Source organism: Halichoerus grypus, chromosome 1, assembly GCF_964656455.1.
Source record: "Halichoerus grypus chromosome 1, mHalGry1.hap1.1, whole genome shotgun sequence".
Taxonomy (NCBI): Eukaryota; Metazoa; Chordata; class Mammalia; order Carnivora; family Phocidae; genus Halichoerus; species Halichoerus grypus.
Genome location: NC_135712.1, coordinates 185545250 through 185569724, shown reverse-complemented (window position 1 = coordinate 185569724; position 24475 = coordinate 185545250). Strand labels below are relative to the sequence as shown.

At 43.0% G+C, this 24475-nt stretch overlaps 1 protein-coding gene across 3 annotated transcripts in view; it reads right to left on the bottom strand.

Moving 5' to 3' along the window:
• PRICKLE2 (prickle planar cell polarity protein 2) overlaps positions 1–24475 on the bottom strand; it is a 313543-nt gene that overhangs the window by 72762 nt on the left and 216306 nt on the right. For all 3 annotated transcript variants that reach the window (XM_036117113.2, XM_036117115.2, XM_036117114.2), the window contains one exon: positions 14521–14704. In XM_036117113.2, the coding sequence (XP_035973006.1) occupies positions 14521–14704 (184 nt within the window). The remainder of the gene's footprint in view (positions 1–14520; positions 14705–24475) is intronic.

Below are 24475 nucleotides of genomic sequence, written 5' to 3'. Positions count from 1 at the left end.
TGTAACAATCTTTACTCTTGTTTTAGTTTACTGAACATTCCTCTAAAACTTTTTTGGAAATCAGCAGAAAATGGATGAAAAAGAAAAGCAAAACTTTAATTTTACTCATATATTTTTTTAGAAAGCAGACCTATAAAAATGGGGAGTTTCCAAATCTGTTCTTATCTATGTTAAGAAAAGGGAATAAAGATACAAAATAGACATGATATGATCTCAAAATCATTAGTATTAATGTGATTTTGGTTTTAAATTGTTTTACTATGCTTGAGCAAATACGAACTCAAGCGAGGTGGCTGGAAAGCATACTGACATGCAGGCTTTTCAAGATGCGAGGGAAAAATCTTTCATGAGTAATCTAAGAAATGGTACTAAAAGGACATCACAGAAGTTCCCTGTCAGAATTAGGAAGAGGACGGAAACATGGATACTTGTTTAAAGTGAATGACATGTGAACACCCTGAGTATGAAGGGAGCTCAGGGTACATGAACAGTGGCAAGGGATCCAGCACGGTTGGATGTTAGGAAATGGTGAGCAACCCCTACAAAAATAGGAATATATTCCACAGCTTTCCAAAAGTAAAGGAAAATGAATGAAACTTCTATTAAAAAATAGGAATCAAGAAAATAGAAAAAAGTAGAGGAAAAAAGATGGCAAACATAAACAACAAAAAGTGGTAGTAATAATTACCTAAGTTATCATAACAAATGTAAATATATTATATTCATCAATTAAAAGATAGATTATCAGTTTGGATTAAAAAGAAAAACACATTATCCATCATATGCTGCTTACTTAAAACAAACCCATAAGAAAAGGTGAAATAAAGAAATAAGAAAACACAGTCTTGCAGTTATTCACCAAAATGAAGCTAGTGTGCAATGTTAACACTATACAAACCAGAATTTAAATCAATATAATTAGTAGTGATAAAAAAGGGATGCTACAATTGATTAACAATTAACTGATCCTCGGTCATTTCAAAATTATTAGTGATACAATATGTTGATCACTTTGTAATAGCTACTGGTTCACTTTTTATGTTTCAGGAAAATATTATTAATGCAGCATTCATAAACTTTTTAAAAGCTATAAAAATGATTTTCATGTTAAAATAAATCAAATGCAAAACACACTAAAAAGGGATGCTACAAAATGATAAGAGGAAACATCTAGGAAAATATAGCGTAACCATAAACTTGTAGGCACCCAAAATATAGCCTCAAAACATATAAAGCAAAAACAGAAATACAAGGATAAACAAACCCATAAATACAATGAGGAATTTTAAGATGCCTCTCTCAGCCATTGAAAGATCAAAAAGGTAAAAAATTATGAAGGCAATAGAGGGTATTACATCAATAGTAATTATTGCTCACTAACTCTATGATGCTGTTTTCTAATAACTTGGAAACATTACCTTCTTTATTCTTACTTTATATTGGGAGGAAAGATTTAATGTCTTTATTTCCTAAATGAGAAACAGAAGCTATATGGTGCTAAGAAACTCGGTCAAGATCACTTAGAGATATTACTGTCTGAAACTGATTTTTCTGATTCATAACTTTTTCTGGACTTGAATGCCCCTATTTCTATCTATCTGTCTGATCTACAGTCCTGAAGTATTTTCCCTGATGTTATAGGGGGAAGAGGGGCCAAGTAGATAAACTCTGCTCCTTAAATTCTGGCTCTGTGTAACAACATGCAAATCATAGGCCTTCTCTCAGATTGTGTTCTTAAGCATCAAATGCATGGTTTAGGTTCAGTAATTTCTGTGGTCTCATTTCTATAGTTCTTGTGTCTGCCCTTGCTCTCCCCCTATTCTCTGGACTACCGTTTCAGACTTAGATCTCAGTTTTGTTATCACAGATAGGCCTTTCCAAGAAAAGTGTTTTCACACCAACTGGACTTTCCAATCGGTAATTCTATCTAATGCCTCTTGAAATGCCAGGTACTGTAATAGTTGCCCTATAAGGCAGGAACCATTACAACCTCATTTTATAAATGAGGAAAAATGACTTCACCAAGGTAAAATAACTTGCTCCAGTCATAAATATAGACAGAGTGGCAGACGTGGATCGGGTCCCTGGTGTGTCTGATACCACAGTTATGGCTTTTAATCCCTATGCTTGGGAAAGACCACCCACAGACCTTATTTCAGCAGAGCTGTTTCTTATGTAATATTCATCATCCAGATGGATTCTTGATTACCCACATAGCAATGGGGTCCAGGAGAAGATAGATGCTTCAGAATCCTGCACAAGCTCAATGTCAAATTTATCCACACTGATCTGAACCTCTCCCTCAAACATGAAAAGTTGCCAAGTGCTTAGCAAAATTGGTTGGTTGGTATTTCAGCTCCTTCCCCTGCCTACCTCTCTGTCCAAGGCTATGATGCTTGCAATGATTTGCTAAATGTGAAAGAGGAAGGAGAAAATAGAAAAGGGCATGAAGTATTCACAATCTTGACCATCAACCTGGAAGGAAAAAAAAAAAATCTCCCTCCTTTCTGCTACTAATCACTCAGCGCCAGTTAGGATGGGAATACCACTTCCTCTAATATCCTTTGGCAAGGGTCAGACAATAGATTTCCCAAAACCCCAGGATTGCTGGGAAATAAGAAAGTCATCAATAAGCTAGGCTAGTTAATGTTTACAGTCCCTTCTATGTTGCTGCTAGACTTTTTGGTACCTTTATGGAAATTACAAGATACCCTCCCAACTACAAATTAGAAAAAGTGCCCAAACTCTTAAGATAAAGTCCTGCATATGACATCAAGGTAAGATGCAAGGTGCCTTATGCTAAGCAAAAGATACTCTTCCTTTAGGGAATCATCAGAGCACAGGTGACTATCAGCCTCCAATCACCCCCTTGGCTAGGAAACTTTGTGCAGTGCACAAACTGTACAACTGTATGTGGCAGCCCTGATCCCCTCTCAAGTGAGAGCTTATGAATTTATCCATTTGGTGCAGGAAATTCAGATTCAGAAACTGCCTGAATAATTAGCAAGATCTGATCACTGAGTTTTAATCAGCCAGAGCAATAACAACTACCACCACTATTTACTGAGTGCCAACTACATATTAAGCACTGTCCTAGAGAATTTACAGAGATGATGAAATGAGCCAGTCTGTGGAACTGATTTTTCAGTGCCATCCATCTGGATGTTGATGAGTTCTGTCCCCAATCTCCTTTTTATTGTGCATAATTAATATCAAGCAAATTCCTTCTGACAGCACTTGGCCAGAAGGCTCCGTTAATTCCTGAGGCAACCACAGAACCCTAGGAAGAACCCACCATTGGTATGAGAAGATGCCTTCCTTCCTTTCTGTTAAAGAGCAAGTTCATTCATCAGTCACTAGACTGAGGTAATTGAAATACAATAAACTGCACATATTCAAAGTATACAACTTGATAAATTTTGACTATATATATATATATATATAGCCACAAAACCATCAGCTTAATCAAGACAGAGGGAAAAAACCCCTATTATCCTCAAAAGTCTCCTCTTCCCTTTTGCCATTCCTCCTTCCCACTCTCCCCACCCCTCCTTTCCCCAAGTAACCACTGATCTGCTTGCTGTCACTATAGATTACATTTTCTAGAGTTTTATATAAATGGAATCATACAGTATGTAATTTTTTGGTCTGACTTCTTTCACTCAGAATGATTTTTCGACTCCTTCATGCTGTTGCACATCTCAAGAGTCCATCCCTTTTTATTGCAGAATAGTATTCTACTCTATGGATACAACACACTTTGTTTATCCATCCATCCATTGATGGACATGGGGTTTATTTCTGATTTTTCACTATTTAAAAGAAAGCCCCATGTTTAAGGTATTGTCTCACTTAATCCTTACAATCATGCTATAGTTAATGAAATTCTCATTTTTCAAATGATGAACGGAAAGCTCATGAAGGCGGATGAACTTGGTCAATGTTTGGGAGCAACACAGCTAGGGTTTGAACACAGAGCTAGTGAGTGTCCAAGCTCATGCTCTGGAACACTATGAGCTGAGAAGAATAGGTACTTCAAAGACAGAAGCCATGGGAGAGCAGCACAGAGCCTGAAGTCTCTGTGGGTCTTCCACAGAGAGGGTTGTCTCCATCTGCCTGTGAATGAGTCTGTGTCACACAAAGCAAAACCTCAAGACAGGGGCTGGGAAGTGCCCGTTTTACACTGGACTTGGAAAACAGCCACACAGGAATCACACCTGGACTAAGGGCTTGCAGGTAATGATGACTTAATAAATATCGGTCAAACGAATAAATGGCTGAGTGCAAAGTGAATGAATGAATGTACAGAGAAACAGATGGATAGGTGGAGAAGATCAGTTATTAATTGACTTGATAGTAGATTCATCCAACCATCTCATGAAACTACTCAAAATATCTCATGAGTCAGAAGGCAGAGATTATCCTGATAGTAAATCAACTGTCACAGGAGCTCAGTGTAGGCTGCTCAGTCCACAGAAAGGGCGGCAGCTGTGCACTCAGGCAGGAAGTCCAAGTCCTGAGTCGCACTAGCCATCCTGAGGATCCCAGAAAACATTTACTATAAAGACGGGGGCCATCCATCTTGAAAGCTAGAAACCCCCATGGCAGCTCTCCTTTCTGGTGTTCGCAGATGAGTCTTGGTTTCTCCAGGCGTCCCACTCTGCACACAAGCCTCGACAAGGCCCTGCTTGTGGAACCTGGCCACAGGGCTGCTGATGTGATCCGGCAGAGGCCCGGAAGCCTGGACCCAGCTTCTAGTCTCATCTCTGACAGCTCTGTTGAAAACAAGGTCATTAACAGGCAGTTTTATTGAAGAGTGCACACAGGCACATTTCCCACTGCCACGTGATGATGTCAGTGCATTTCTGGAGCCAAGATCAACACGGCATCCATCGTTGATATGACTGGTTTGCTGAGAACTGTGCGGGAGATCGCTTTGGGGCCTCCTTCTACCTCCCTTCCCCACTCACCTCTCACACGGCACCAAAATCCCTGGGATGAGTGACAGGGAAGGTGAACACAGCAGAGGCCGCTTAGAAGAAATTTAATCCAATCCAGTTGGGGAGCCATGTGTCTCACTGCAGCCATGAAATTCCATCCTGAGCTCAGCATGTACTGATGGAATAATGAAATGAAGATGGTAGTGCAAACGGCTGGTGAGTCTAATGATGGTGTTTGTGGCGTTTTTAGAGGGATGATTTGATTGTATGTTCCCTTCTTAAGAACCAGAACCACCCAGCAGGCCTAGAGAGATGAAGCACTTTGTCATTCTTCTCTCCCTTCCCCCAGATCTGCAAGCTTCTGTCCCTCTCGGTATAAATAGCTTCTCACATTCAAAAGAACAAACTGTCTACAGCCCGAAAGTGAATGGCAAAGCTGGCTGCTGGCACTGTGGACCCAGCCCAGGGGTGAGTCACAGCTGTAAAACTCATGCTTCTACAGTAACAGGGACCAGAGCATTTTCTGAGTTAACAGGCCAAGGAGAGGGCCGAGGAACAGAACCAGTGAAAGGATTTTGAAAGGGGGTGCCTGGGTGGCTCAGTCGTTAAGCGCCTGCCTTCGGCTCAGGTCATGATCCCAGGGTCCTGGGACCGAGCCCCACACCGGGCTCCCTGCTCAGCGAGAAGCCTGCTTCTCCCTCTCCCACTCCCCTTGCTTGTGTTCCCTCTCTCGCTGTGTCTCTCTCTGTCAAATAAATAAATAAAATCTTAAAAAAAAAAAAAAAAGAAAGAAAGGATTTTGAAAGCATCCTGAATTCTCCTTTAACACACAACCTCGTACCCAGGCCATATTCAAGAGATGTCAGTCAGGGGCAAGATGCTGGAGAAGGAAGGGGGCAGCTTCTGGGGCTCACCCCCTGTCATTATCCAACTCTGCTCCAGTGTCTTGGAGACCCAGAAAATGACCATGGTGATGACAGCAGCTACCATTTGATGTGGACCACCTATGGGTCAGCATCTCCCAGGCTCCTTAGAGAGAAATTCAGCAGGTCTTCACAGCTACTTCAGACCTGGGCAAGTGCCTCTTCATTTTACAGACAAAATGAGTGAAGCTCAGGGTACCCCGGGTCACACAGCTAATAACTGGTAGAGCCAAGATTTGGCTCCATGTATTTCGAACATTAGTTTCTCCATTACCCGAGAGCAGCAGTTCTCAAACTGTGGCACGGATCAGAAACCCCTAAAGTCCCTGTCCAAAAAGAATGTTGGGCCTACCTTCAGAGTTCTGGTTCAGTAGGTCTGGGACAGAGCCTGGGAATCTGCATTTTTTAAAGACTTTATTTATTTATTTGACAGAGAGAGACACGGCGAGAGAGGGAACACAAGCAGGGGCAGTGGGAGAGGGAGAAGCAGGCTTCCTGCTGAGCGGGGAGCCCGATGCAGGGCTCGATCCCAGGACCCTGGGATCATGACCTGAGCCGAAGGCAGACGCTTAACGACTGAGCCACCCAGGTGCCCTGGGAATCTGCATTTTTCAATAAGTTCTCCCGGGGGGTACTCATGCTGCTGGTAGGGGACCCATACTTTGAAAACCACTGGACTAGGCTGACAAAATGTGGGTAATCTAACCATCATTCTATGGAACAACCCAGCTCAAATGTCATCTCCTCGGAGAGGCTCTCCCTGGTCACGCCATCTAAAGTAGCTTTTCTAAATCGAGGACCAGCAAACAGTGGGCCTTTGGGTCAAATCAGGCCCACTGACTATTTTTGTAAATGAAGTTTTATTGTCACCTGGCCATGCTCAAACTGCTAATTTGTCTGTAGCCTCTGCTAGGATGTCGGCTCTAGCAGGGCAGGGAGACTTGTTTGCTCACGGCTGTCCCTCAGTGCCCAGCACAGAGTTGGCACCCCCTAATATCTGCTGAGTGAATGAGCATCGCAGTCGAGTGCCCAGGTCCATGATATGGGAGCCTGAGGGCCAGTGCAGGAGGAAGAGGCGATGTGCTTCTCACCCTGTGGGCTGTCAGCCAGGATGAGACAGGGAGGAGACCCAGAGACAAACAGGGATTGTTGATGGGGGAAAATCAGCCTTTGAAGTTTCCTGCTTCCCGCAGTGATGGGGAAACAGGAGGCGGAGAAAAGAGGAATCCCTTAGTCACCAGGGTCAACCTGAGATTAGGGGAAACTTCCTTGTGTGACACACGCCGCCTGCTCTTCCAACACAAGCCACGTCGGCGTCCTTGGCTCTGATATCCTGGGTGGATCGCGGCAGAAGAAAGAGGGGTGGAGGACGAAGAGCCCAAACTAGCAGGGGAGTCGCAAAGACAGCCGGGGTGAGCCGTGGCTCCGCCCCTTCCTACCTGTGGCAACCTGGTTGAGTTTCTGACCCTCTCTGAGTGGCAAGGGATTCACGGAAAGAGGGAGGCATCTTGTACAAGGCTGAAATGTGACTGCTTATTCAGGTAACATCTGTTTATCAGATGGGTAATATGTATCAGGCATTATTTTAGGTACCAAGCACACTCGGTGAACAAGGCAACGTGTGACTCCCTCTGACAGGCTCACATTTGAGAAGGTAGGGCATCTGACAAAATGCACAGACAGAAGCCTACAGGGAGTACCGGTATGGGGGCTCTCTGTTGCCCTATCCTCACCTGCAGGCAGAAGCATCGAGGTGATGGGTGTGAAGGCTCCTTCGATTTCCCAGGGGCAACCAAGACAGTGGGGTTTCCCAGCCTTCACATCCATGGATGCCTTGGCCAGAGCTGGACGCTGCATGGGCTCCATTCATCTCTCCCCAGACCATTCACCACCCCCTGCCCAAATTCTTCATGCAAAAGCAAAGTTGATACTGATTTCGTTTCACTTCTGAGCTTCACGCAAATGGGTCCTGTAATACCTGCAACAAGCCAGATCTTTGCATGGCTGGCTTCTTCATGTCCTTCAGCAGCACTTCAAATTTCACCCCCCCAGAGAGGCCGTCTCTGACCAACCAGCCTAGATTAGCCGGTCCCTCCAACACTCCGGCCCACCTCCATTGTCACAGAAGCTGCTGTATTTTCTTTGCGGCGTGGATTAAATGGGACACCACTTGTAAAGCGCCCAGGATCGTGCGTGACACTGGAACAGTTCACTAAATGTTTCTATCACCATTATTGACATTATTGTTCTTTTTTCATCTATCACCATCTTGAATTATCTTGAACATCTATTGTTTTCTAATTTATGTCTCCAACACCCACCCCCTCACAATCTAGCAGAAACCTTAATCATCTTGTTTACTGTTTTAGCCTCAGGGCCTAGAATAGTGCCTGAAGCATAGTAGATACACAGGAGTGTCTGTTGAATGAGTGAATGAATGCATGAAAAAGCCCCATTGCTATTCCCTCTTCACAAAAGTCTCCAGCATTCTCTCTGATTCACTCCGTACACTCTCAGGGGGACACAAGCCCGGGAACACTGCCAAGAAGCCCACCCATTAGAGGCCTTAAGTGGCAGAGAGGCTAGAGCCAGGAGTGAGGCCTTCTGCTGACCCACTGTTCTCTGGGGGGGTGGGGGAGGTTTGTAGAATATTCTTCGTTGTGGGAAGGCTCTCTTTGCACTCTGAGCTGCCTGCAGAAAATGCCCCAGGGACTCACTGCTCCCAGGCCTGGTGACCTCCTGGTGGCAGGAGCCCTCAGGCACTGAGGGAGGTGGGTGGCAAAGCTCATTTGTTCAGCAGATGGCCCAGAAACCTGCTTGGGGCATGAGAGAATTCGGTCAGGTGGCTCTGTGTGGGCCCTCATCCAAGTTGCTCTGGCTCAGTGGAACCAGAAGTGCATTAGAAAGATGTGGCACCTTTACAACACTCACACAGCAGACAGCCTGGGGAACAGAAAGGCCTCTGGATAGGCAGAATTCAAAATGATTTTACTGAAAGCCTTGGAGAAGGCCGAGAAGAAATCCAGGTCTCCCACTGGCCCATGCTTCGCTCACCTCCTCCACCCCGACCTAACCCTCCTCTGTCCTGGTCAGCCCCCAAAGTTCCCTTCACCCTCTTCCTGCCTGCTGGGGACAATGGTCATCTGTGTCACTGCAACTTCACAGGGAGGGCAGGGAGGTGACAACCACTTTATGGAGCACCTTCTGTGTGCACACACTCCCCCATTCGGGGCCCAGAGCAGCTCCTGTGGCCTACAGCTCTGAGATGATCAGCTCCCAGGTCAGGGTGGCTGAGACTGAATCTGTCCATCAGCTGCGTGACCGTGGGCATGTTTTCTGAATTTCTCTGAGCCTTGCTTTATTTACCTCCGAAACAGAGACAGGAATAATAATTTCCAAATAAGGTTTGTTTTGAGAATGGAAGAGGAAGAATGCAAGCAAAGTGAAAAATTGTAACAAGTGTTCATAATTTTCTCCACTGTCATCTTCGTCGTCATCATCATCATCATCATCATCACCATCATGATGAGAAAACCGAGGCTCTTGGAAGCTGAACATCTTTGCTGAGGTCAGGAAGGGATGGAGCAGTGGCCAGATCTGCCTGACTCCAGAGACAAGGTTCCTCCCCATCCCACCCCCCCCCCCGACCATGCTGCTTCCTCCTCACCCTGTGGATCCCAAAGGGCTCCGGGCATTTGGATGGGGACACAAATGATTCCCTGCCAGGCCCTTGGCTCCTACCACCTGGCTCCAGCTCCCAGTCCTGGAGCCAGCAGCGCTGTGGAAGGTGTGGGCTAGAGCACGGTCCTCATGAGATGTCACCTGTCTCCTGGCCCTTGTCGGCAGAGAAAACCCGGAAGCAATCGAGATGGTTAGGGGAATCTGCTTAGAACACATGCCTTTGAGAGAAGCACAAGGAGCAGGGAAAATTGATACGGAATCATCCTTTATGTAGAAAAAAACATTTTGAAGACTTTTCTCTTTCCATGTGATGCAATCCGGAGCCTTTCGGGTTCTGCAGAGGACCTCAGTCCTCTGCCGGTCTCTTAACAACTATTAGTTGGGTGGCTGCCATGGGTCAGGCTCTGTGTGAGAGGCTGGGGGACTCCTGAAGAACAAACCAGACAAAATGCCTGCCCTTTTGGATCTTAGAGCAAAGTGGAGGAGGTAAATATCCAACAGATAATTATACCAGAAGTATCCAATTATGTTTGAAAAGTGTTAATAAGGGAAGTAGCAGGGATTGCTACAATGCATGTAAGCAGGGACCTAATCTTGTACTGGGAGTAGGAGGTGGTCACAGGAGCTCCTTGAGGAAACACATTTAATCTGATACCTGCCGGATGAGCAACCGTCACTGAATTAAAAGCCAAACAAAGAATTTTACGTACCTCCAAGAGAGATAGTTCTAGACTTTCACAGGGCTCAAAGCCAACTAATTTGCCCCATCCTCTAGGTAGTACTGGATGGCCTGCTTTGCCACACATGGCAGAATACTAGGAAAGCCAAACACTGGACAATTGCTCCTGATATCTTCATCCTTCCTGTGAGGGGTTGCTGTGCAAGTTCCAGAAAAATAACTGAACTGCCACTCTTGAGGGGCAAAACCACAGTTAAGGTCAAGGTAGTTTTACTAATGTTTGGAAACCAAGGATTGGGGCATTCGTATTCGAGAACTCTCTATAGATACTCACAGTATCCAAAACATTGATGGAAAGGAATTCACTCAGGAGATGCAATCTGATGGTCTCTTCAGGTTTGCATGGAGCGATGAGCAGAATTAATAGAAAAAACACATCCATAAGCACCCAGTGAAGATGATCCACCCAGAGGACTTACCTTTCTGGACAGCAGTTTGTCACAATAAATCAAAAGCCTTAGAAAGGTTTACATGAGACCACGCCACCTCTAAAAACTGTTGTATAAGATGGATGGCCACTGTCCCCTTATTTAATAGAAAGGAAAGCTGCCAACAAGGCACACGGTCAAAAATAAACCTTCAGCTCAGGGGTGCTCAATGGTGGTACTCCTGGCATCCGGGAGGGGTGGCTTTTTCTTTGTGCAGAATCATCTGGTAATTTTTAGGATGTTAAGCATCTCAAGCCTCTACTCATTTTAATGCTAGTGGAGCTATTTTGACAATAACTACCCCCTTCTAAACATACATTTCCAAATGCTCCCTAGTGGTGGGTGGGACCACTGCAGGTAAGAAACTACCAATGAGGACCAGGCAATCATTCCAAAGGATAATCTGGATCTAAATACACGGATACCAAAAACTGTTCACAATACATAAAGTGAAACAGAAGTCAGGGTAAGTCTGACAGCATCATCACATTTTTTGTCTAAAACAAAATGGAAAGTTCTCCTATTACAAAGATACTTGCTGCACGCATACAATAAAGGTTGCAAAACAATAGTCCTAGATTCGTGGAATTATGGGTGACCTACGCAGAACACGGTAGGCACTCGAATAAATGTCTGCTGATGTGAGTCAGCCTCTTATGTCTTGATTGAGCCAGAACTTTGCTGACAGATCCTTTAGGTTTTAACATCACTTTGATTCAGTGGTTCTCAACTGGGGTGCCCAACCCACCCCCCAGGCTCACAGGGTACTGCCTGGAGACAGGTTTGGTCACCCCGAGGTCCAGGGGAGTGGGTGGTGTATGCTACTGGGATCTAGTGGTAGAAGCCAAGGAAACTGCTAATCATCCTACATTGCACAGGACAACACCAACAGCAAAGAATTATCCAGCTCAGAATTCCAATAGTGCTCAGGTACTGAAACCCTGCTCACCATTTGCCTTTCTTACGGCTTGTTAAGTATCCTCCAAATTCTTCCTGAAGTATCATCTACTGTAAATTGATCACTAGAACATCTCTAGAAGACAGGGCACATATTATTAACTGATTTGAAGGCAAATTGGAGCTTGAAAGAAGACTACAGATGGTCAGTCAGGGCAGCTGAGGTACTGGAGGGCTCTCTGGATGATGTGACACACTTTGTTTGAGGTGAACAGAGGGGAAGGATCGGAGCAACCTCACTGATGACTTTTCAGTCCGGTCATTAAAAATCACGGCATAAATGCTCTTCCTTTCTGGCATCATCTATTATATTTATCACTTTTCGCTCTACTTTAAGAAGGTCGGGTTTTGCAGCTAGTAGGTTTTTATGAAATTAAATGCCCCTATTCAGAAACACCTCCCTAAATGGGAGGTGAATTCTGTGCGCATTATACTTAATTGAAGGCATTTCTCAGAAGAAATAGAATAATAAAGAGTATCACCTGAAGGTGTATTACCAACCCCATGATCAGGGAGTCAAATGAAAGGTTTTTAACAGAAATGAAAGCACATGACTCTCAACTCTGACCTTTCCTATGTCACCTGTAGCACAAAGCATTTAACTTTCACTGTAATTTCTCTTGATAGAAAAATGAAGTTTCTTAGATCAGAGACAACTAGACATGATATTAAACATCAGCATTTTTAGTGAAAAGCATTCAGGGTCTCAAATCTGTCTTATCTTAGAACATTCCACACAGCTTTTAAAAAAAAAATCTTTGAACATATAAATAGTTCCATAAGTAACAGATTTTAAAAGATCTTATAATTTTAAAATTTGAATTTCATTTCTTTCAGGCAACATGATCCCTTCAGACACCTTTAAATGCAGACTCCCATTTTATTAGGCAAATATACAGCCCTTCAAATGGCTTGAAGAGAGAGTCTCTCTGGAGAACAACAGCCCTTCCTAACCCTCTGTGTCACATAAGTCTGAAGAAATTCAGGGAATAGAGAAAACCACCCAAGGAATAGCAGAATTATGAGAGATGGGAATATCCGTTCATTGGACATAATTCAAGCCACTTGTTTAATAGCATTAATTGTTTTCTGTCAAAACAAATCAAAGAAAATTGTTTTATATTTCCCAAAACATTCATTTTGGGTGAGTCAAGTAGCCTTTAAAAATACTATCAGCACTCACTTTTGGAATTGGTGAATTGAACCAAGACCCCAACTTCTGCAACTGTCTGTTCTCTTGGGCCAACCAAAAATTTTCTCTGCGTCTGAAAATCATAGAATGATGTTTCATGATCTTAGAGAAGAGTCTACCTAAGCAGGAACCCCAAATAGCTTAGCTTCAGAATTTCAGGGCCCAATTTAGCAGAAAGTGAGGTGAACAAAAGAAAGATGGGTCTCCTAGAAGCTGCTGCAAATGAGGTTAGCAAGAAAATGAAACAAGCTCACAGATGTATCTAGGTGTGAAAACTCCCCACTCAAACACTGGCAGGAGAATGGTGATGTCAAACAAAGATATTCAATCACTCACCACCTCATTTGAGTGTTCAGACAAACTCAATCAAATGCTCTCATTCTTCTGAAGCTTACTCTTTAATAATACAATCTTCACCGAAACAGAAGGAAATAAAGATATAACCTTAACCTGCAAACCGAGAGAAAATGTTCTTATTTCTTCCTGCTGATATCTCAAATCCTCATAGAGATTATTTTCTGTGAATGTTTCTGTTCTAAAACATTTTCTTCCTCATAAGAATGAGAACAGAGATCACAAAAATGAAGTGCCTGCAGGGCTTAGGAAGGTCTTCTTCAAGACATAAATATGAACTTTTACATAAAAACTCCTAATATTTAAGGATTAGTAACTAATTCAAAATTTTAAATAATACTTTGCTGGCTAAACAAATCCTACCTGTGTGCTTGATTTCAGGTGCCAATTTGCGACCTCAAATATTGGAAAAAGAAAATGAGAAAAGGCTAATCAAAGAGATGTTATTAGGGGTCCACTCTTGAGTTGTTTGCAAATTCTTGGGTCTTCCCTAATCATAAAGAACTTTTTCTAGCAGCATTATCACACCAAAAGTCCCTGACTTTAAAATTTCAGGGTATTTTAAGCTTCCAAACATTCTGTCAGACATAGGGAAGATCACTAGAGACAGCCATTTTCTGTGTCAGAGGGGCAAAACTACGGGTGTAGCGCTCAAAGATGATGAGAGTGTCTAGCTTAAGGAAGGGGCTTCTAATCCAACATGAGGATGGTGGAGGAGAAAACTCCAAGTACAGAAATGCAAAGCGGAGGCTATCACTGAGAAAAATGCAGTGAAACAGAAAGAAACCGAGTTCATCTGATCGAGCCAATAATATTTGCAGCCTGTAGGTAGTTCAAATATTTAAGGAAATGCCAATGTCTTTCTTTGTAAAGCAAGGCCAAACTTAGTATTTAAACACAGCATATATCACTGGGAGGAATAAGGCAAATCCTTATGTCCTCACTCTCCTTTAACAAAGAATCTTAAAGATTCATGGCCAATGTAGAACTCCCTTCCCCCCTTCAAAAATCAAATTTCCCTTTCTAATGTTTCAAAGCCAACGTTTCTGAGAAGTTTCTAGTCAATCTTCTGTTGACAGTTAATAATGACAATCCAGAATGAATTAGCAATGGCCCAAGTAGGACTCATTTTCATTTCTCTTCCTCAGCGCCCACTGGTGCCCCAGACATTGTCAACCCATGCAACCCCAACCACTTCTCTGAATCAGCAAAGTGAACTCTTCCTTCTGAACTGGAATGAGGAAGGATGGGCATGACAAAGATAAACAGCCCAAACCACAACTGCCCTCCCCATCAAGAATGGTACCTGTTCAGGCTTCAGCCCCGGCGGGATCCAGGCGTACTCCTCCAAGGCACAGCCTGAGTCGTCGTCTGACGTGGAGTTCCTCTGGAAGTCAAACATGAGTTTGCTGACAGTCTTCTCCATCTCTAGGGGCATCACTGTCACCATGTGCTCCTCCTGAGGGCACTTGCAGTGCAGGCAGATCTTCCTGCAAGCAGGAAAGGTGGTAGGTGAGAAGGAAGGCAAAAGAAACCATTTTTCACCTGGCTGCCAGTCATCAGCCCTTGGATCCCAAGCCATAAATGCATTCCTTGGTAACCGCCTGTTGGCAAGATCACCTAAAGTGGCGCCCCACAGCACGCCTGTCTTCTTGGAAGGTGTGGTGCTGCACACGTGGAAACATCACGAAAGGTCAGAGGCCACTAGGTAAGCCTCATGAGAATGTTCGAACATGGACTCCAACCTATTCTTCTAAATCAGTATCCTAAGAGCAATGTCAAAATATCTTTTACACTTAGTAGAGCACTGGATATGGACCATGACTGCAATTTTCTTAACTATAATAGTAATTAATTAGACGTAATACATATGCTGACCAGAAATATTACCAGTGGATTTAACAAATACTGACAACATACCATTTTCATAAAAGCGTCCTAGAAGCTTGGGAAATGGTAGAAGTTTTAAAGAGAACCGCAGGTGAGATTTTCTTTAAGAAGAAGAGCAAGAATATGTTTTTCCCACCAAACAAATCTGGCCCCAAGATCTCATGGGAAAGACATTGTCACCTCTACTAAATATCCCCACAGGTTTGAAATTCTAATCAGAAACCCAAATCTTTCCTACATTGGTTGTTTTTTTTTTTTTTTAAATATACAGTACAAGAGGATCATGCATGTGAATTATTTCAAAAGGTAGCAGCCAAAGATAAAATCTCTCCCCAAAGTTGAACATTTCTCTTTTAAGGTTACCATCTGTTCCCTTTTCCACGGCTACAAAAATGATGAAGCAGTAAAAAGGTTGATGTCAGCAGCACAAAAGCATTTCTAGCTTCTACCAATAAAAAAGAGAAGAAAAAGAAATCACGGAGGAAAATCTTTAGAAAATGAGTTGTTGTACGTGGTACTCAGATCTTCATTAGTTTCAATAGCATCTTATCCAGGCCTTGAGAGGGCCCAGAATCCTAATCCCTACATGGGCCTAATTTTTTCGACAACAGCTTTGTTAAGATAGAAGTCCCGTATCACCAAGGTACCATTTTAAAGTGTACAAATCACTGGCTTTTAGTGTATTCACAGAGTTGTGAAACCATCATCACTATTTAATGCTAGAACGTTTTAGTCACCCCAAAAGAAACCCAGGGCACCTTAGCAGTGACTTTCTACATCCCCCTTCCCCCCAGGCCCTGACAACCACTAATCTATTTTCTGTCTCTGTGGCTTTACCTGTTCTAAATTCCATATGTATGGCATCATGCAATACACAGTTTTTTGAAACTGGCTTCTTTTACACAGTAGGATGTTTTCAAGATTAATCCATATTGTAGCATGTGACAATCCTTCCTTCCCTTTTATTGCATTATGATATTCCAGAGTATGGTTAAGTTACATTTTGTCCAACCATCCAATCAGGTGGCCATTTGGATTGTGTCCACTATTTTTACTTTTGTGAATACTACCGCTCTAAATATTTCTATACAATTATTTTTGTGTGAACACAGGTTTTCAGTTCTCTTGGCTATATACCCAGGAGTAGAATTGCTAGGTCATATGGTAACTTTATGTTTAACATTTTGAGGAACTGTCAAACTGTTTTTCAGAAATAGCTGTACCATTTTACATTCCCACCATTAATGAATGAGTGTTTTATTTTCTCTACATCCTTGCCACACTTTTTAGTATCTTTCCGTTGTTTCCATCCTAGTGGGTATGGAGTGGCATCTTATTGTGATTTTGATTTGTACTTCCTTAATAGCTAATGATATTGAGCATCTTTCTATGTGCTTATTATATATCCTCGTTGGAGAAAAGTCTGTTCAAACTCTTAGTCTGTTTTTAAACTGTTATTTATCTTTTTATTGTTGCATTATAAGTATTCTTTATATATATTTCTGAATACAAGTCCTTTATCAGAAATAGGATTTGTAAAAATATTCTGTGGGTGGTCTTTAGTTTTTTTTTTTTTTTAATTGTATGAACACTTCCAAGTCTGTTCTTCTTTTTTTTAACATAGGCCTTTGGGATTTTAATTAATTAACTAATTATTTATTTATTTTTACTGGAGGGGGGCAGAGAGAGAGAGAGAGGAAGAGGGAGAATCTTAAGCAGGCTCCATGCCAACACAAAGCCTGATGCAGGGCTTGATCTCACAACCCTGGGACCATGACCTGAGCCAAAATCAAGAGTTAGATGCTTAACTGACTGAGCCACTCAGGTGTCCCTGGTTTTCACTTTCTTGATGATGACTATTGAAGCACAGAAGTTTCTTATTTTGATAAAGTCCCACTTATTTTTCTCTTGCTATTGCTTGTGCTTTTGGTATCCTATCTAAGAAACCACTGTCTAACTCGAAGTCATAAAGATTTATTCCTATGTTTTCATCTAAGATGTTTATGGCTTTAGCTCTTATATTTGGGTCTATGTTCCATTCTGAGTTAGTTTTCAAGCATGGTGTAAGGTAGGAGTCCAACTTCATATTTGTGTAGTTATTCAACTGTCTTAGCACCATTTGTTAAATAAAAAGTTTATTCTTTCTCCATTGGACTGTCTTAGCATCCTTGTCAAAAATCAGATGATCATAAATATAAGGGTTTATTTCTGGATTTTCAGTTCTATTCCATTGAGTTATCTGTCTACCTTATGCCAATACCACTCTGTCTTGATCACTGTAGTTTTGCAGTAGGTTTTGAAATTGTAAATGTGAGTCCTCCAACTTTGTCCTTGTTTTAAAAAAATTGTGCTAGCTCTCTTGGGTCCCTGGCATTTGCATCATGAAATATGAATTTTAGGATTAGCCTGCCATTTTCTGCAAAAAAATCTAGCTGGGATTTTGATAGGAATTGCACTGAATCTAGAGATCAACTTGGAGAATATTGTTATCTTAATATTAGATCTTCCAATCCATGGACAAAAGATGTCTTTCCATTTATTTCAGTCCATTTTAATTTCTTTCAATGCTATTTTGTGCTTTTCAGTCACAATCTTACACATTTCTTGTTAAGTTTATTCCCAAGTATTTTATTCTTTTTGATGGTATTGTAAATGGAATTGTTGGCTTAATTTCATTTTCAGATTGTTACTGTATAGAAACACCAATAGTACGTGTACGTTGATCTTGCATCATACAATCTTACGGAACTCGTCTTTTCAGTTTCAAAAGCATGGTGTGTGTGTGTGTGTGTGTGTGTGTATGTGTGTGTGTATTCCTTAGGATTTCCTATATACAAGATCATGTCATCTGCAAACAGAGCTAGTTTTATTCTTTCTTTTCCAGTTTGATACCTTTTACGTCTTTGTCTTGCCTTCTTGCCCTGGCCAGAACCTCCAGCACAATGGTCAATCTAAGTGGCAGTGGCAGACATTTTTGTCTTGTTCTTGATCTTAAGGAAAAACATCCAATCTTTCACCATCAAGTATTATTTAGCTATGGGCTTTTTGTAGATGTCCTTTATCAAGCTGAAGAAGATTCTTTCTACGCTGGTTTGTTGAGTGTTGTTGTTATTGTTGTCATCACAAAAGGGTGTTGGGTTTTGTCAAATGCTTTTTTCCATCTATTAAGATGATCAGTTGGCTTTTGTCCTTACTCTATTAATGTCTTGTGCCTAAATTTTGACACCAAAATGTACTCAAGAAACAAAATCAGTCTAGTTCAGCCAACTCAGGCTTGTCAGATTCTCCCACTTCCTGCTTTTCATCAGATTGAAAATATGCACAGACAGAATGCACACTTGGATCTGGTTTGCATCTCCAAACTCAAAGAGGTTTCTTCCAAACCCTGGCTGCTACTTTTAAAAATAGTCAGAGCCCATTTTAACAGTAACTCTTTAATTAACCAGCTACTGTAAAGAAGTCAGAGGTGTTAGGAAGTGGTCAGGGATTTTTCCCTCCAGTTATTTTTATACCAGTTAATGACTTAAGGAAAAAAAAAAAACAACTCAGTGTGTTTAAGCAATCTTAGGAAGCTCTTTGGTGACTAATGGCTTATACTAGAAAGCCATACTTTTCAAACAAAATGTAGAAGAATTATTAACAAATTCAGTCTCCAGAATATTCATCTGTACAACCCATGTATTCAGCAGTGCAGGGAAGCAAGTGTAATAATACAATATTTAATGTTTAATGGACATAATCTAATGAACTGAAGCTCCAGAAGAAGAAAAAAGAAGAAAACAAAATACAGAATTACAGAACCAGACCCAGAATGAATCTCACTGAACTGAACTATGAACAGAACAGAGAAAGGGGAGAGGGCTAAGGGCCGATTTCGTCACCCAACAGCTATCAAGCACCTACCACGTGCCAGGCACTGCTCTTGCACTCAGGAAATCTAACCAAAACGAATAAGGATCTCTGCCTTCCTGGAACTCGAGCAATCCCCTCAACAAATAATTTGATCAAATAGCATATTAAAGATGCTAAGCGCTAGGGAATATAAAACGGTGAAGCAGGATGAGGGCGATCTGAATTGGGGAGGGTGCATCTGGCTTATGTATACCTTACACCCGTGAGCCCAGATCTGTACACCTGCCCTCCAAGAAAGAAAATATCATCCCCGTTTTCCGGAGAAGAAAACAAAGGCCCAGAGAGATCAAGCAACATGTTCAAAGTAAACCCTAAATGGTGAACAGAGACTCAAAATAGGATTTACCCGATCCCTGAACCCCAACAATTAACTGCAGAAGGCATACCTGATCCCAACCACAAAATACCCTTCTGCCCTTGAACAACAAACACATTCAGAAAAATCAAAATCAAAGAGAAAGCAAAGAAAAAAGAAAACAAAATGGTAAATCGAAACCATGAGGACCTCATGTGTTTTCCCTGCTAGCTGCTTGCCTTCCACTTCTCATTCATAATTAACAGGCACTCCCATGGCAAGGCATTTTTATTTGCAAAGAATTTTCAATCTCTGAGTGATTCCATGACAGCCTTTGGAAAGACTAATTTAATAACCCCTGTTTACAAATGGGGAACCCAAGGCCCAGATGCTCAGAAAGGAGCAGAGGGTCAGAGATAGGCCAAGAGGATTTATCTTGATCCTCACGTCTCTCTCCCCCTCTTGGCAACACGTACACAGCAACACCCAGCAGCTCTCTCTTTCGACACACTGATTAAAGCTTTTCAGGAGTGTGTGGGGAAATATATTATTTGGCTTAAAAAAAAAAAAAAGACATTTATGAAAATAGAACCTGCTAGTATAGCAGGATTTCATAAAAAAAAAAAAAAAAAAACTAACCATATAAAGTGTGCATTGGTTTCATTCTGTCAGAGTTGACATGTTACCTGCACATAATTGGGTCTGTGAATGACAGGTTTCCAGGGAAGAATGCAGGATTCCGAGAGCAGTGATCCCGCATTCCCCTTCCTCTCCTCCCTCTGCAGGGCAACCACCCCTGCAACGACCTGCCACCCCCTCCACCATCCAGAAGTCGCAGCTATTAATGTATTTGCTTCCACATCCAGAAGCCACGATCTGTTCTTCCATGGGATACACAACACTGGTGGGCAGGTGGAGGCTCTCTTTAACTATCTCAAAGTACTCTGGTCATCTGCGCCATTGGCCACACCATTTGGAGAATAGCTAATTTATGCTAATTAACTTACCTATCGTGCTGTGGAAGGGTTCATTATAAATAGACCGAGTGCCTGGGGGGGGGGGGGTGGTGGTCTCATCTTGGAAATGTTGACAGGTTATTTACAACACTGATCCCGGAACCACAATGTCTTGTTTTGTGTGAGAAGTGATAGGATGAAGGCAAAAAGGGATCCTCCTTTATAATGCAATTCTGACAAGTTCATGTCCTAAACTGCAGGATTCTAGATTCAGATGGCATCGTAAACATCATTAAGTCCTTTTTTAAAAAATGGCTTTCTCTCTTTCACCCTCCCGCTCCCTTTTTTTAATGAGTGGAAAACATCTTTTGCAAAAGAACTCCTATGTGAAAACTCGATATATAAAACAGAGCTGCCCCAGTTGATGTGAGGGAAGGAGGCCTGACCTCTCTCAAGCTCAACCTGCTTTCCAAACTCCAGGCATTTTCCTGGCCCTAAGATCCCAAGAACATAAGTTTGGAAACCAGCATACTTCCCTTGACAGCTCAAGGTCATTCCTAGCACTTAGCAAAATGTGAATTAGATGCTCAACATTCGGATAGATGATGGAAAGACCAAAAAAAAGAAAAAAAAAGAAAAAAAAGAAAGGAGGCTATCAATGGCTTTCAAAAGACAAACAGTTCCTAATCATGAAACTCTGCATATAAATAATTATTCTAGTCATGGGAAATTACATATCTGGTTGCCAAGACATTACATGAGATGCTTGGGGAGGAGTCGGGTAACCCGGAGACTCAGATTTGATAGATCTGAGACAGGGCCCAGGAACTGCATTTCTCCCAGCATCCCTGATGCACACTCAGAGGACACTCTTCTGTCGCTGGTCTTCCAGTTAGAAGGGAACACTGGGGTCAGGGAATGGTCTGAAAACATGTGTTCTACCCACACACCTGATGGTCTCAGGAACCCTGGGCAATGTACATTTTTAAAACTGTTCCAGGGAACCTATGGTGATCCCTCCTGATGGCCGTGTCTTAGACTCTGACATCACTAAGCCCACCTGTCACTCAGCTGGGTACCCAATGGGGCACGGGTGTAAAAAGGTGCTGGAGAGAGGCATTATCACATCAGCCACCAGAGGGGTGTCTCATTGCCAGCCCTGCCATCTGTCCTCCTGCCTTCCACCTCCCCTGTGCTGTGGGCTTCTCTGTCCCAAGTCCATGGCCATGGCCAGATCAGGTTCGGGCCACTTTCATGCAAAGGCTCAAAGGGCAGACTGCTTAAAGGGCAACTCAGCCAAAACACACACTAAGTGACTGATGAGGAATGGGCAACACCGGCCACGTGGCCGCGCCTCAGGCTGCTGAGCTCAGAGTGGGAAAATACACTTTTGTTAAAGACAAAAGGGATAAATTACCCAAAGTCTTCCATAGTTTTTTGCTATGTAATGGATGTGTCCTCGGTATTTGAATTCTTCCATGACTCCAGCTCATGGAAGGCAAAAATATAACTTCTTTTATTCTTAATAAGAGGAAAAGGGGAAACCTTTTTCTCCTTATTATAGTTACTGCTTCCCTACCCTTAAAAAAAAAAAAAAGGAGCACACAGTTAATGGAGAAGAGAATCAGGAATTGCAGATAAGCAAGAAGCGAAATATTTCAAAACACTCACAATCCCAGGGATAATCACTGTTAAACAGAAACAGCTGCTGGTCCTCTTTTTTTTCCTTCGTGTTAAGAAACTGGAGACCAGATTTCATTCTGTGTGCTCCCCATCAGCAAGTACCAAGAGACAAGACTGGCCTGGAATGACAAGGCATGAGCCAGAACACCCACACACGTACACACAACACTCTCGGCAAAGAGAAGGGCATTATTCAATCCAGATAAGTGGGTTTGTTCTGATCCAGTGCCCTGTAACAGGATTAGAGAACTTACTTACGTAGCAAGGAAGATGCCGGCAATGTGGGAAATGCATATATGTTTATGGGTATCGCAGAGTTAAGTTAGGTCCGTCAGATAAAAACACATCTGAAAAACCAGATTTCAACAGCTATCGACTTTCAATTTTCTGTGCAAGTGGGGAGAGATGGGGCATGGATAATTTAAAACCACTAAGCCCTGGCTGTGAATTGGGTCTTTGTACATCAGTCACATACTCTCAATGCTCCAGCAACTGGCATCACTTCAAACCACCTGGAGGATCCACCCTGGGCAGGACGGACTCGGGAGGAGCTGGGCAGGAGCTCGACTTTCGCAGTCTGCTCTGCTGCCCAATTTCCTTAAGTTTCCAATGAGAGCATCAACTTTTCACATGCATGCAAAGAGCCAGCCTAAAATGAGGTGAACGTTGTTCTGAGTTCACTGTCCCATGGGGATACCTCCCCTGGGTATCCCTAGGGGGTAAATAAAAGTGTGTGGGGTGAAAAGAGTTTTTACTGGGCTGCAGGCTGCCCCAAAGTCAACAAATGAAGAGACAGTGGGTGTCGTTAGCAGAAAAGGCATCGAGATTCTGTGTTGCAAGTAAGCCGGTAAGAACTGCAAGTGGGGTCTGCCTGCCCTAAGATACGGCTGACATAATCCTGTCGTGAATAAGGCAAAACTGTCAAAATGGAGCTCCGACACAGAACACCAGCTGTTTCCCTCCAAAACTGCACAGGTCACATGACTAGATAACCTACGCATGGAGCTTCTGCTCCCACCTTCTGCATCCTTCACCAAACACACGTGGAGGATCAGAATGGCAGAAAGGAAGACAGGCAAGAGATACATGGGCGGAGGCTGGCCTGAAATGAAGTCAGGATGTTCCAGTTGGTGAAACTGTGCCCCAAAGCAGTAAGGGCTCAACATGACAGTTCTGACCCCCAGGGCCCAGGCTCCTGTCTCTCCACTCCAACACCTGCTTTCTGACCCGAGGACGCCAGGTAAGGGTGAACACGGTGGCTACGTTTCTACTACTAGCATAATTTCTCACATTTATGGAGGATGTATAATATTCATATGATCTTTGCATGGTTTATCTCATTTATTCATTCTCAGCAGTCCTGTCGAGTTAGCATTTGAATCCATGGCACAGATACAAAAATTAAGGCTGTCAACTCGTATGTGACTTCACTGAAGTCATACAGATGAGAACCTATGTCGTCTGACTCCAAGACAAGGGATCTTTCTACCCCTTGCTGTAAGCAGAGTAGCCAAATCTTCCTTCCTTCTTTTTTTCCACGCATTCTTTCATCCTGCCATCCATCCGTCTGTCCATCTGTCCATTCATCCATATCCATCCATCCATGCAACCTACCCACCATCCAAGCAGACAACAGTGAATGAGCATCTACGGTATGCAAGGTGCAGTACTAAGATGTTGGACACAGAGCAGTAACCAAGACATACAGCAGCTTTAATCTCATGGAACTTAGACTCCAGTGGGGAAGGCAGACAATAGGCAGATAAACAAATAGGTAAACCTGCCATTTGTAGCTTGTGGTAAGTGCCATAATGGGAATAAACAGGGAGATGAAGAAGAGACGGGCTGAGGATGGGTGAGGATAGGCCTCCCCGCTCCAGTGACATCTGAGTTGTGATCAGAATACTGAATAGGAGGCCACTCTGAGAGAACCCAGGGGGAGCGTTCTCCAGGCAGAGGAAAGCAAGCCCAAGGGCCCTGAGGTGGGGAAGAGTGCAGCATGAGGCATTCTCAGGACTGGTATGCGGCCTCCCCTCCCCCATCACTGTCTGCCTCCATGACAGTGACCACACTGGATGAGCCACTGCCTGTCCCAAAGCTCAAGCACAGATGGGAAATTCAGGGATGGCAACATCTAAGTGTGTGCCTCAAGTTCCCCTGTTCTCCCTCATTCCCTTCTCCTTGAAATTCCTATGTCCCTCTGTCTTGATACCCAGATATCAGCATATCCTGTTATTTGCAGCCTGACTGGCTCCTTCACTCCCTCCCCCCAGCCACAACACTTTGTTCCCACCCCTTTCTGGCAAACACTCAGTCTGAATGAGGGACCCAGGCATGAACCTTGCCACTTGCCATGTCTGGAAGCAAGATTCCTATCTCTGTGAGAAAGGAAAAATGGTTTCCTAATAAACACAGAAGCTAAAGGGCAAGACCGTGACAGGGCCAGCTGGGTAGGAGGCTGGTGTGTGCTGAGAGCCAAGACCATGCTGCCTGGCTCCTTCCAGCTCCCTGCCCTCTGCCCGGGC